The sequence below is a fragment of the Crocodylus porosus genome, unplaced genomic scaffold (assembly GCF_001723895.1).
Source record: "Crocodylus porosus isolate Cpor-Errol unplaced genomic scaffold, CroPor_comp1, whole genome shotgun sequence".
In the NCBI taxonomy this organism is placed as follows: domain Eukaryota; kingdom Metazoa; phylum Chordata; order Crocodylia; family Crocodylidae; genus Crocodylus; species Crocodylus porosus.
The window spans coordinates 6,570,348-6,584,897 of NW_017728931.1; the positions used below are offsets into that span (position 1 = coordinate 6,570,348).

The 14,550-nt window shown below is 39.0% G+C and overlaps 1 protein-coding gene across 9 annotated transcripts in view; it reads right to left on the reverse strand.

The window, feature by feature from the left end:
* Positions 1-205: 205 nt before the first annotated feature.
* The window catches only part of BCL2L11 (BCL2 like 11), a 41,896-nt gene continuing 27,551 nt past the window's right edge, over positions 206-14,550 (reverse strand). For 8 of the 9 annotated variants that reach the window (XM_019544104.1, XM_019544103.1, XM_019544107.1 and 5 more), the window contains one exon: positions 206-5,462. In XM_019544104.1, coding sequence (XP_019399649.1) covers positions 5,376-5,462 — 87 coding nt within the window. In that variant the 3' untranslated portion in view covers positions 206-5,375. Of the gene's footprint in view, positions 5,463-10,552; positions 10,692-14,550 lie in introns of all 9 variants that reach the window. The other variant, XR_002102760.1, reaches the window with a different exon arrangement.

Sequence of the window (14,550 nt, forward strand, 5' to 3'; positions counted from 1 at the left end):
ATTTCCACTCCCCCAAATGCATTACCTTCATGTCTTGCAAGCTGAAGCTCATTCTTATTTTTTGGCCTATATCACCACCACATGTTAAACCCCTCGTATGGCTTTGTTCTTCCTTCTCATGCCTACCCCTAACACTTCATCCAAAATTCCAGACATCTCTCCCAAAAGGGACTAATTTTAAACTTAAGCAAAACAACACATCACCACCAGTTGAAAGTTTTATTCATATAAAATTCATTAAGAACATAAAAGAATTGCATCTTAAAAAATATCTGCAATTATTTACAGCAGTATTGCACAAGTAAAGTGGCAATTACCCTGTCAAAAATTCATCAGTGCAACACGAGTAAGCCAGGGAAATTGCAATAAAAATGCTACATATGCTGGGTCCTATGAAACAAGTTAGTGATTAATCAGTACAAGATCAGTGCTATGGTTATATTTGTACCTGATGTTAAGGCAATTTGATACAATAACTAGCAGTTTTGAAAGCAGGGTGCAAAATTTATTCTTCCCTAAAAATAAAAGTAGTTCTATTAATAACTTGCAGATGCTTTTCATTTATGAGGTAATAGCCATATCCTGCACTCTGTAAACTGAATCTGAAGGACAAAGATGTTTAATAGCCCATAATTATTGAGTTGAAACACTATAAAGACAGTGTACTGAAATTTACTGCCTGAATCTTACTTTTATCATCTGGATGGGAAATAAGGTAGACTGTGTTCATTGTGGGCACACAGACTTGGGTGAGAGTTAAAGGCAATGGGGATAAGAGGGTGGAGATTTGCATTTTGCAGAGAGCCTGAAAAAGTTACTAGCTCACAACACTATCTCAGTTCAATAAACTTTGAATAAACTGCCCTCAGCCTCTAGGATTTAATCATGCTCTGCTTAAAGGGATAAGATTGTTTTTGATGAACTGACACTTAGGAACTACAGAGCAACATGCTAACTTGCTACTCCACAAGGTATTTTATTTGAAGTTTGTCTTAATATAATTGAGCTGAATAGCTGAGCCCAAAAAAGGTGGTGGCCAAATTGTAGGGAAAGAAATGAGTGCCTATGTGGCAGAAATATTTTTCAAAATCCTAAACAAAAGAAACTCAAATCCCACCGACTCTCAATGGCACTTAGGCTCCTTTGTGCCTATGTGACTTGAAAATTCTACTCTGTAACTAGACTTTACCGATTGCACTGAATGAGTCAATGCTGTAAACTGATCAATCACTAATTCCATATATACACCAGTAAATTCAGAAAAAACAAACTTTACAGGAACTTAAATAAGCAGAAAATAAATATACAATGTTTCTACAAGTTACAGCATTACAAAACAGTAGAGTGCATTAATTACACAGAAAAAGGAATCTACAGTATTTACGAAGTCCAATTCTAAAAAAAAGTGTAGAAAAAACAGTAATTTTTACTTATTTATATGTACAAAATTTTTACATAACATAATAAGAAAAGAAAGGAAACATTGCACACAGACATTTGGCTCAGATAGTGAAAATAATGTTGCCCTAATCTAATAAATACTCAAATATTTACAATTATTGGTGGGGAGGGGAAGCATACTACTTTTTAACGCAAGTTTTTTGCGGTAAGAGATTTGAATCTAGTTTCTCCAAAACAAAAGACAATTCTTCATAAAATAGTTTTGGCAGGATACATGAAGTAAGGATAATAGGAAATTTCAAGAAATGATTCGATTAGCCAACTAACAGCACAGCTAAAATGATTTTTATAGACTTTTAAATGTCATGTTGTAGGGATCTTTAAAAAAAACCCCAAAAAACAAACAAACCCACGCATCTGACCTGGGCAGAAGGGTTGTCAAGGCACAAAACCTGCTTTTACAACTGCCAAAAACAAAGGGAATAGTTTTAATTTTTTGAAGGTAAACATACTGTATTAATTTCTATAGGAAATGTCTTGATAAACAAGTGAGTGCAGAGAAGTCCAATTTCCATACATGGTATGAAAATATTTTTTAAATGTTCATATAATTAATTGAATTACTGGCTGCTTGCAGACATTAAAAAAACAAAACAAAACAACACACAAAAAAACCATGCTTTACCAGAAACAGCAGCACGTTTCTTTGACCCACCTCCACAATGTCTGTAATAGATTGGGCACTTCAGCGGGGCTTTTATCTAATAGCTGATTCAATCAGCTATTAGATAAAAGCGGCATAAAAGCCCTGCTGAAATGCCCAATCTATACAGACATTGGGTAAGTTGGGTCCAGCTAATGCACGGCTTCTTCTGGGTACGTGCTGGGCTTGGCATTGAATTATGTCAAGTTTAAAGTAACAGGCCGGGGGGGGGGGGGGTGTTCTTTTTAAGTTCTGCAAGCAGCCCTTAAGATTATTTCTAGGGTTTACAGGAAGCTAGCTAGTTTGAAGCCACAGTATAGAGGCAAACCTGTTGCAATACCATGCCAGAGGTAAATGTTCAAGAAAAGCACACAAGTCTCCAGGCACTGGGCCAGCAGAGCCTCATTGAAGGGGAGCGTGCAAGACTCAGGGTGATGGAGGCAGAGGAAAAAGGGCACAAATCATGGGGAGAAATTATGCTGACCTTTCTGAAGAGTCTATATTTAAAAAGAACTCCAGAAGTGTTCCAACCATAGAAGCACATGTTGCACTGAAAACAGTTTCTTTGGTATATTCAGAAAGATACATATTGTAAATAAAAGTTTCAAGCCTGTTTACTTCAGTTCATCATGGAAACCCAGTAAATGATGTGGTTTTAACTAAGGAAGTTTCAAGACAGTAATAGCTGGAACTAGATGATTAGATCTAATGGTTTCAAGTTCAGAAGATGACCACAATCTCTTGTTTTTTGGAAAACTTGACATTTGCTAATCCTTATAATGGCTATGAGACCCCAGTGTGTAAGCAGTGTTCAAAATGGAAGAGCAATGAATTTATATGCTCCCACCTCCCAGTAACATGGATGATAATCTCCGATTAGGACCTCTGGAGTTCTGCCTCTGAAACAAACTCCAGATATTTGAAAAGACCACTTCCCTCAAAAACTTTAAAAGTATCAAATAAACCCATTGCTTTGATAATTGAAGCTAACATCCTTGGCTTACAAAGCCAAAGTGTGTTTCTACCCTTTTGATTCACTGCACTCTGGAGTCTGCTAGCAGAGCCATGTCTGGACTAGAAACCTTTTACCTAGCACAGATAGGCACTGGTGGCCAGTGCATAGAGTACATATTATACAAACTCATTACAATTTTTAAAAATATATACACACACACAATGGCACATTGCATGGCTTCTCCTGATAAATATATTGCAACATTTTGGAAAAATATCTATCCCATTCTTTCTGTGGTGTTGCTGAAACCAGAAAATCTGTGGCCTTCTGAAGTAGACTGTAGCAAACAGGAACCGAGTGAATCACTCATGCAGGCTCTTGGCACTGGTCGCAAGGCGACAGACAAACCTGAAGACAGACTAGGGCAAATTTATGCATAAATGCACTCCCTCTGTATAAAGGAACTACACAGCCCCCGAGCACCTGTCATACAGTTTCCTGTTGCATTAAGAGGTGAACCACAAAACAAAAGAATACAATTCAATTTAGTCTAGATTTGTGGCTACAATGCCCACTCAGCAAGTTCTGGGTGGTGTTCAGCACACGTTTTAACTCGTCTCCCTCTGACTTCCCCTCCACCCCCAAAATAAAAGCTTTTCCTTTTTATGAAATCTTCCTCTTACTTCCTAGTTCACTTAAGTTGTAATCAAATGCATCATTCTGTTACATCACAAATGCCAGCTCTTGCCACCCATAGCATCACAGATGTATCATTTTGGAATAACTTTGCAAACTATTGGGGAGTACTAATGGAGCGTGCCACACAAGAAATGTTTAACTAAAGGAAAAATATGCTAAATCTTATGTCTGTGCTGAACACCTCCCCATATCCAGTGAATAGGGATGCCAGGTCCAGGAATCTTATGTCAACTTAATTCTCTTGCACGTTCATCCTCAACACTTGTGTCCTGTGAAGAATATAATCAATTCTCCACTGTGTATGTATACGAGTGCTTTTACAAGTATACACCATTTTAAAACCTTATGTGGGAATTCTGCTGTGAACGGTAGCATCTTTCAAAATGATACAACTTTTGTTCCTGTTGGGTATCTGCTTACTAACCTTTTGGACTTTGAACCACCATGATCACTGCAGATATTCTACTTTTGGTCCTCACGCCAACGCAGTAAAGTCAGTAGTCCATGCATTCAACTGTTACAGCTGTTTGCTTCTCACCTCTCTTCAAAACATGCCTTCAGCACAAATCCAAAAAGTTTTTAAAACACCCAAACACCATCAACTGGGTTTATCAACAATAACTGTAAAATATTGAGTGAGGTTTCAAATATTTCCTGAAATTATGCAGTAGGACCCTTCCCTTTTGGGCAAGACTGCAGTGTATTGGGTCTGTTTAGGCCCACACACAGAATATGTTATTGCTTTAATCATTCCACACCTCAAACATTAATATATTATATATATTATAATACATAAATGTATCCATACACATTTTATATAGAGAACTTTAAGAAAGGCAACCTGGTGTGTTTTTGGAACATGACATTTTTACAATGAAGCCTCAAATTTCAGATCAACTTCGAGATTCTGGTTTCTAAGCTGGTGGAGGTGGACAGCTCATGGCAGGAGAGCTCCAGCTGTGCTTGACTGTAGCCTGAAATTAGCAGGACACATGCTGTTTACGCCACACAAGTGCAGTTGAATTTAAAGAGGTGTTAAGTGACCTGCAGGATTATGGAGAGCCGATGCAAATCCCTTCATTCTTTTGAATGAAAGTGACCAGCGAATGAACAGAGAGAACCTATTCTAAGTCTGACCTCTCTTTGCTGGAGCAAGAAAGCTGTACAGCAATTTTATAAAATAAACTGAGGCAGCTCTGCAAGTCAGCTGGCTCAGTTAAGTCCGCTGCAGCATGATGCAGATCAGCCTACCAGTTTCCAGAAGTGAGCAGGAAAATCATTCAATAATGGTTGAATATTTTCCTTAATCTCAGTCCATAAAAAGTTCAAGAAAAACCAGCGTAAACAACACTTTCAAGAAAAATTCTGTTTCAGGAAGTTCAAATATGTCCATTTCCACAGTTCATTTCTGCTTCTTCACAGTGAACTCCCTGTTTTGTCTGACAGCAGACAAAACTATAGGTCCATGTGCATGTTTTTACAAGCATGGAGTCCCACTGCTCCTTCCAATATGCAAAGTTCTTTAAGAAAATGAAGATTTCTCAAATGCATTATTAGCATGCACTCTTCCTGGGTTCTGACAAGTAAACAAATCTCAGAGCATCCAGTCAGTGTCAATCACTGTCTTCTCCAAATGAGGCGGATGATATAATGCAAGAGGCGCAAAATAATTTGGTGATTTACTCCTTGGTTATCCCAGAAGCCCTGCAAAAAAGAATTTAAAAGTTTATTTTTCCATTAAAGGTTCCAATCCAGAAATGTCTATTACTAACATACGAACCAACTCATTGGGATAGAGCGTTCTCAGCTTAACAGAAAAATGCAAGATAATGCTAACAGAAAAGCTGGTAGAGAACAATTCAAAATAATACTTGCAATTTACTTAAAAAAAAAAAAAATCAATAAATTCTTTCTAAATTATTGCAGTGATTGAGAAAAGGAAGACAATACTGGAGAGTATAAATGACTCTTCTCGTTTTAAAACTGGTCAGATACAGTTAACACGTTCCATTTCAGGAAATGGGACATGCTAAAAGCACCAGAGCATATTAACTTCGTATGTATTCCAGAAAAAAAGGGACTCCTTTCTACTTCCAAAAAACCCCCAGTAGAACCGCATGCCCCTTTCACTCTGAACCACAGCAGCAACCACTAGGTTCTATTTAAGCGTATTCCAAGGTGTTCAATTAACTGACATGGAGTTGATTGTATGGTCTGCTACAGCAAACAAATGGCATATAATTTATGGGATTTGATACAACTGAAAAAAGAAAAAAAAGTGGATAAAGCCATGAGCACAGTATTCTCAGAGTATAACTGTGTCGCTGTCTTGAACTACTGACTCTAAAAATGTTTTAGATTCCTAATGAGTGGAATCTGGTAGCTGTAATTTAAGGAGTCAGTGATTTGGTGCAATTTCTGTGAAGAATCTAAATAAAGATGACCAAGATGTGCTAAAACTAATAAACTAGTGAGCTTCTGGTAACTCTCAAGTGACTCCACCTGTGTAAACATTGTTTGGTTAGGTTTTGGTGCACAGAATACAAGGAGAGGTGTCTGAATGCAATTCTGCTCCTTTTACCTGGAAGCACAAAGAAGAGTCTTATACAAAAAAATGTAAAAAGCATTTTGCACTTGATGTTGATTACACTGAACCACAGGCAAGTTTGACATATTACAAGTCAGGAAACGGAGGCGGCTGGCTTGACACAACTGATCATGTGAAGAACTGGGTTTGTACATCACTTCCATTGCATGAGACTTGCATTTGCAACTTGGAGTGAGTAAACAGATCATACACACACAAGTTTATTTTTTCAATAAAAACTGAGATTAACTTTTTCATTGTCTTGATCTACAATCTGAGATAGTTATTTCATTATTATCATTGCCCTGCATATGAAGCCAGCAGTGTTATGGAATGACATAAGCCAAGTAATACAGCCTCTAACAAGCACTGCCCACTTCATCTGACATCCAGGCCAAGGAATCTTCTAGTCAGTGACAATCAATGCTGATTCAAACAGCTGGCACTTCTAGGGTGTAGAGAGACATTGCAGACTTTGCACTCCAGGCACTGGGGCTCCCAGCACCTGGGGTGCTCCAGGCAACAGGGCTTTTAGCACCTGGCACACTCCAGCACCAATGCTCCCTCTACTTTGGCACTGATGATTCTCTTGCCTCTGTTCAAGGATTGCTTTTGTTCCAAGTTTCAACACTGGTTGGTCTTGCACTTACTTCGATAAGCTTATGGTTAGTTTGAACTCTGGCAGCCAAAATACAAACGGTTTCCTAGAGGACAGCTTAACAAATTTAGCCTCATGGTACTGTATGGTGAAAGTGGATTGTCACTAGGGGTGGAAAATACAAACAGAGAGACATTTGTTGTTTGTTTGTAACTATGCTATATGGGTCATCAACAAAAGATGACCCCTGACACCCCCTCCCCCCCGTCTGTGCCCTTTTTTCTTTGTATGAATTATAGAAAATAATGCTCATAAAACCAATTAATTCAGAGACCAAGTTAGTTTTGTTCAGTTTCTCCAATACAACCTTTGCGGGTTTGGTGTGTTGGTGGTTTTTTTGATTGCTTGCTTTTATGTATTTCATTCAAATACAAAGCAAAGACAGAAAAACAAAAATGAAAAAAACCACTTCTTTAAAGATTCAAAGTTCTGTTCATTAAAGCAAGCCCTGTAGCTCTATTAATCCATACTTCTAGATCACTGAGACACTAGAAAAATCAGATAATACAGGAGCTGGACTGTCTTGATAACTGAAAAGACAAAATGACCATTTTTTAAAATGAAATCTTTTTATGCTTTCTTTGTACATAATGAAGAATTTTTCCAAAGGCACAAACCTATTTTATATCCTTATATCCTTTTGTTTGGGACTCTTTCAGGACAAGGTTAAATATATATAGGAATATACAATTCATCCACAATCATATTACCACACTGAAGCTTCAAATGCAAGACCCTGGGACAAACCTCCCAGCTGGGTGGAAAGGATGTATTCAAGATCACTTGGTTAGGAGTGGCTGGGATGTTTCAGATGTAAAAAGTCACTCCCTGCCAGAAGAATTAGGCAATTTTAAAAGCCAGAATATGGAAAAAACTTAAGCAGGAAACTAAACATCAGGAAGTATGGAAGCTAGCAGAGTACATGAAACACAGATGAATCTGACACACAACTTGCTGTTACTACTGATATGATCAGAAGGGAAGAATCTACTGTATTCCAGCAGTAAAAAAACAAGACACCTCACCAATAAAAGAAAGATGCACCCAGAATACCAGAACACTGAGCAAACCAAAAAAAATTATTTCAGTGTCAAGTAATGAGGTCGAGTGAACTAAAACACTGAGTGAAGAAAGCTACAATTCAGCCACAGGCAATGGGGAAGGATGAGTGCATGGGCGTTTGCAGGAGCCAGCAAGAAAGACACCCGTTATCTATGGCCACATCCCACAGAAAAGATCACGACAATGTAATTCTCTAACCAGGCTCCTTTTGGACATATCTGTCAAACAAGGAAGCCACTCCCATTGAACCAGTGAGCAGAACAAGTTTCCGGGGGTGGCTCTCTCTCTCACTCAGCTTAAGCTGTTATTGGCTGAATGATAGAAGCCTTGCCTTCTGTAAGAATGGATGAAATATGGATACCACAAAAAATCATTCAGGTTGTGTAGACTTTATGTGACTGGAGGGACAGTATCTAAACCTGGGCGTGCAGAAGAAGGATTGGACATTTCCGTATCTTAATCCCCAGCAAGATCACGGGGAATGGCGAGATGGAATGACAAGATGGGGTTGCAGGTCAGCATATTCTACAGAAAAAGAAGGGAGGAGGGCAGGAAGGGGAGAAGCGCGAGCAGAGGCCTGAGCCAGTGAAAGGATGAGACAAATACATAAACTGCTTCCCCAATTAGCAGAAATTAACCAGGCTTAATATTAAGCCTAAGAAAATACAATATCCCAAGAGTTAACTTCTCTGCTTTCAACTTCCTCAGTGACATGAAATGTCTGCAATTTCATTTACTGTTTTGCTAAAATGACCAAATCAAAACAATACACTTGAGTTCAATCCAGGGAAGCAGGTGCATAGGAAACAAAACAAGACCTTGACAGCAAGCTGCTCTTTCAAAAAAACCTGCTGCAAAGGCCCATTGTTGTAACATTTAGCCATGCACTGCTTAGCTTCCGTGTATGAATGATGAAATCAAATAATGACATCAAATCTATTGTTAATCTATCCACACACTAAGTCACAACATGCTACAACAGTACACAAGCCTTTGCATACCAAGCTGGTACTCTTAATGAATCAGGTGTGCAACAGTCTGTGCCACCTGAACAAAACTGGAGGCTAGCCCAAAATAAAGTTGTAAAAGAGACGAGAGCTAAAAATAAAGGAACAGGAGATTCCTAAATAAAACCTGCAGAAAGTTAGGTTAGTTCTTACCATATTGTTTGCCTAATATACTAAGTGGCATGAGGCAAAATAGATATAAAGTATTTCCAAATCTACGGTTAGTAACTACATTCAAGGAACCTGGCATTTGACTGACCAGGCTCTAAAGTTCTGGCTCTGTGAAACTGCACAATAAAGAACGGTATTCTATATTTGGGAAATGATACATACATCTTCATTCTCCACAGACACTTAACATATGTGACCATCTAACAGGAGCCATTTAACTTGATATACCACATGAGCAAGCAATCCCTAGGGACACTGACATCACAGTGGATTCCACAAAGAGAAATAATGTGCCATTTTTGTTCTAAGCAATTAAGCTACTGCATTTCTTTCCTTTCCTTTTATTTAACAAGCAATCATTTGGATCACAGCCTGGCAAATCTTGCAGCAAAATGATATGGAGCCAAACATAACAGCACTGCACAGCTGTCACTGCTGCAGGATTCCCAACATTTGTTCACATGTTCATTAAACAGTACATTTAGGTTTGCAGAAGGGCTTAGGAGTTAATAATCCATGTCTGCATTCACAAGTTTGCCATTAGATGTAATCCTATAAACAGAGTTCACTAAATTCATCAGTGACAATGTCAGATTTTGACAAGGTTTTTTGGGTAGATGTGATATCTTTTAGTAGACAACCTGAATAGTTGGAGAAACGTTCTTAGCAAGCTTTTGGGTGCAGTCAACCTTCATCAGGCATACGGAGTCTCTGCTGGTCTGAGACTCCAAGAAAGCTAAGTGTGGAGGAATGTCAATTGGTCTAATAAAAGATATCACATCTACTCAAAGAACTTTGCCTGCCTATGTCCTCAGACCAACATGGCTACCAACAAAAACCCAGATTTTGAAACAGTACTTTCAGATATCCAGCTAGCTGGGGAGCAGAGGAATAAGTGGTAAGGAATAAGAGGAACTCCAGAAGAATAGTCTTAAACCAGTACTGTTGCTAAGAGGCAACGCTGGTTATATTAACAGCTATGATGAGGATGTATTTTAGTATAATGTGATGCTGGAACACTGCATCCTTCTGACCCCAAATGAAAGGAAGAGAATGGATCTAGCCAGTACACCCAAGAGCCCAGGACCTGCCAAAGTAGGAGTTGTGTTCTCTTTCACACCCTTCTTCTGGACTGCATCCACAACCCGACTTGGGAACCACTGGGTTTGTCTTTTGTGGAAATCAATGCATGCCTAATATTTTTTCTTATTTCTAAGGTTAAATAACTGCATAAATAAATCAAGCTAAATGCAGTAACAAAAGGGAGGAAGCACAAACCTATACTTTTAAAAACTTCATTGCAGCTCACCTTTAAGTGAAGTTTATGAAAAAACAAATGGTATCTCTATTGGATGGTCACACCTGTATTTTATTGTCACTGCAGTTGCAAGTTACATGACCCAACCTGGAGGAATCCTAATATCTGTATTTCAAGAGCTAGAGCCTGACTAAAGACAAACAAGGAAAAAAAACCCCAAACACCCGAGTCATAACAATTCCAACCACTTCCTATGGAATCCTGAACTGCTTCTGTTGCAAGCCCTGATAGAAGACAGTCATAAGTTACTTCGCTTGCCAAATCTCAGTTTGTGGTAACAATACGCAAGTTTCAGGTTAGACTGTTGGTCTCTTTTCAGACACTGCCTAAGGCAGAACGGCTGCATTATTCACAAAAACAAGCATGGGGCAACAGCAGTAAAAATAAATTATTTACTGCAAGAGGAGTTATTTACTTCAAAACAACTATTTACAGCCTAAAAGATCGTGATTTAGCTTTGTTTTGAACAAAAGCATAAATATGGATTCTGCTACATCTTGTAAATCTGTCCTGATGAGTATGACTTTCTAATAAATCTGCACTTCTGCTTCCCAGTGCTGTCCTCGACTCCTGCTGATTGGGTGAAAGAAGAAAGTACTTTCCATTTTACTTCTGTTTATCAAAAAAAAGTCTGTCATTTTAAATACCTGCCCATTAAAATGATTTCTAATAGAAGAGGGCTCTCTTTAATATGTGAGGCAAAGGTATAACAAAATCCAACAAATAGAAAAATTCTACCAGTGGTCCAACAAGCAATAGAAACTTTACTGAGAGAAAGCACTTCTTTGCTGCTTTGCTGTGTCTTCAATGAGGTGTTTGTCATCAGAGAAGTGTTGCATGATTTTAAAACAATTTTTTTGCAGCACACCTGACACTGGTGTCACCTGGTATGTTAACCATGCTCGCTCTCTGCTTTTGTACCACTTATGAAACAGTAAGCTTCTGTCCCTGTTTAGCACAGGAAATCCGTGTCTGTACATGCCCTAAAGAATAGCAGAAATTATACCCTTTACATAAATATTTTGTATTTTTTCTAGTTGATTTCATGAACTAGTAAAATATAATGAATGATCACTCATTTACATCATGATTTCCCACCAGAGTAGGAAAGTGGGTCAGACTTCCCTTTCCTGCCCCAATGATGCCAAAACAATGTGCTCAAACTGTTACATCCATTTATTCCTCGGCCACAAGATTAGCAAATTAAAAACTCTAGTTATAATCATATCAAACCCTGGTGGCCAAGACCAGCCTGTGCAATAACAGAATTTTTCACAGCTGCAGCCTGCCTGCAAGTTTTCTCTCCACCACTTTGTGACTGACATGCCTGAAAACTCCACTGTCAGAGCAGAAATGCTTTGCTGGACCTTTAACTGAGCAACTCCAGCCAGTTCAATAGGAGATTAAGGAGAAAGAATGAAAACATCAAGATTTATAATATAGGTAGGAACAGGAGTGAGTAAGACAGACAAAGAAGTCTGGATAGGAATGATTCTGCCTGGGGGAGGGGGGGGAGGGGGAGGGGATTGGGAAGAGGATGGGACTCTGGAGATCCCCTTCTGCCCTACTTTTCTATGATTCTCTGAATGACTTTCCCTCCAGGGAAACCGCCTCCCGTCAGTCATGGACAGGAGCCAGGCACAAGTGGTGCTTTAGCACAGGACCTCTTCTCTAAAGTAACATCAGCATAGTTTACATGTCTGGGGATAGCAGCACCAGGCACACTGTGTGATTTTTTTTGCAACACTTCTCTGACAACAAAACACCTTGCTGAACACACAGTGATACTAGCAGAAAAGTGCTTTCTCTCAGTAAGGTTTCTATTACAGTTGCAAGTTCTCTAAAACTGATCCTGGTTTGGATGTAAACTCCAAAGTGAGCAGAATAGTCCCCAAGCAAAGAGAAAGAAGATAGGACTTTGTTTCTTAGACATCATTTTAGCTTTGGATGCCACAAGTATTTGCAAACAGACATTCTCCTGCTAATAAGAAAACAGCTACCAAGCTGCAAAAAACACCCAAACCCACATGGTAAATTGGGAGAGAGAAGTCAAAATATTGGGGAGAAAGAAGCTTTGCTCTGCCTGCCTTTTCTCTTTCTCCTTTCCAGAACCAAGGATACACAAATTCAACTAGAAGGCATCATTGTGATCCTCCGACCCCATGCATAACGCAGGCCAGAATATGTAATGCACCGATTCTTGAACCAATTCTAATAGCTTCCAGTTCCACCACACCAGGCTCCTGTCTGTGCTTGGGGAAAGCAGGGTCTGACAGTAAGGAGAGGGGGAAGAGGCTGCCAGGGAAAAAAGTCAGGGGGAAGGAGAGAGCAAAGGGACTTACCTGACCCTCCAGATTTATTTTCCATTCTCTAACAGTGGAAGGGGGACAAATTCAAGGCAAACCTCCAGTAATTAGATTCTATACCTCAAAAACTATAACAAATTTATAAATTTTCCATATATAGAATCAAATGCAGGGGTCATCTTACAAATCAGGTCATCTTCTATTCAAGTGAATACAACATATAAGATGGTACTGAAAATAAAAGATATCAAATTTCAAGCCTAGGACAGTGTATTTAGTGCCAGTTGTCTTAAAATGCTTTAAGAATTATTCAAACTAAAATTATTTTTTAAAAATGGGCACAAGTCATATTAAGAAAAAGATATATTCCATTCACATAAACTAGGAGACTACTCAGAATTTACTTTCCCAGTCAGTATCTGTCATAACTTTTTTATTTCAAACTCTCCTGAACAGACTGCCACTGGGCAGGTACTAAAATGTACTTAAATCCATTAAAATTTTGCAATACAATACAGATGTAAAACAGGAGTCCCCAGAGGAGATGAGACTTTTGCAGTAACCCATCAGTTTTTGTAACACTGTTTCTCCAAAATGCAGGCAACCTGCTACAAATAGGCCCATCTTCAATACCATAGAACAATATTATAGCATCTTTCCTCAGAACAGTGAAATTAACCATTACCTTTAGAAACCTGACCCTACTAATAAGATAAGAATTTTTATCTTTGGCATTAGCCAAATGCACCAATTAACATGCACCAAAACCTATCACTAGAATTCAACAGCACAAAAGTTAATATACCTTTCTTCATAGGTGTTTCTCAAGAGCTTTACAAAACAGATTAAGCACTGTACCCACTTTAGAGACAGAGAAACAGGCACAGAAATTAAATGGTTTCACTCTCAGCAACAGAGCTAGAAATACAATGCTGGTCTCCTGACCACACTGCAGGAACCTATCCACTAGACTAGTGGTCCTCAACCTTTTTTGTACCAGGACCTATTTGTAAACATCGATGACCAGTCCCAACCCTGTAAACAGTTTAAGTAGAAAACAGCTCCCAGACCTTACCAGTGCCCCTCACTCCCAACCTACTGCCCCCCATCCCCAGACCCCAGCCTCCCAGTATGTGGGGCTGGGGGTGGCTGTGGGAGGGAATGGGGGACCCCCAAGCAGCCCCTTTGCAGGTTGGAGCTCTGCCAGCCTGCATGGGAAAATCCAGTTTCCCATGTTGTTCTCCTTTAAAGGAGAATCCATTTTTAAAGTTTGCTAATCCATTTTTAAAGTTGGTTCACAACCGTTTCATATATTCATGCAACACACTTTTTGGTCATGACCCACGGGTTGAGAAACGCTGCACTAGACTACTATATCAACAAATCTGTGGAGGCATTAGGTCAGTATAACAAATGACATTTCAGCAGCTCAGTGCATGCTATGTGTAATCAGGCTTTATTGGTCAAAGGTAACAAAAGAGTTTTTAAATTTTATTGCATTCAATTATTACCCATAAGTCATTCCATGTCAAAATATCCATTCCAACAAGAATTTTCAGACCAGTCCTTTTTGAATCTTCAACGAGCTAAGCCAGAATATGTAAGCTCCTCGACGAGCTAAGGAAGATAGTTGGGGAAGCGCTGAGGTCCCAGAGGGGAGGGAAGCCAGGTGTCCAAGGACAG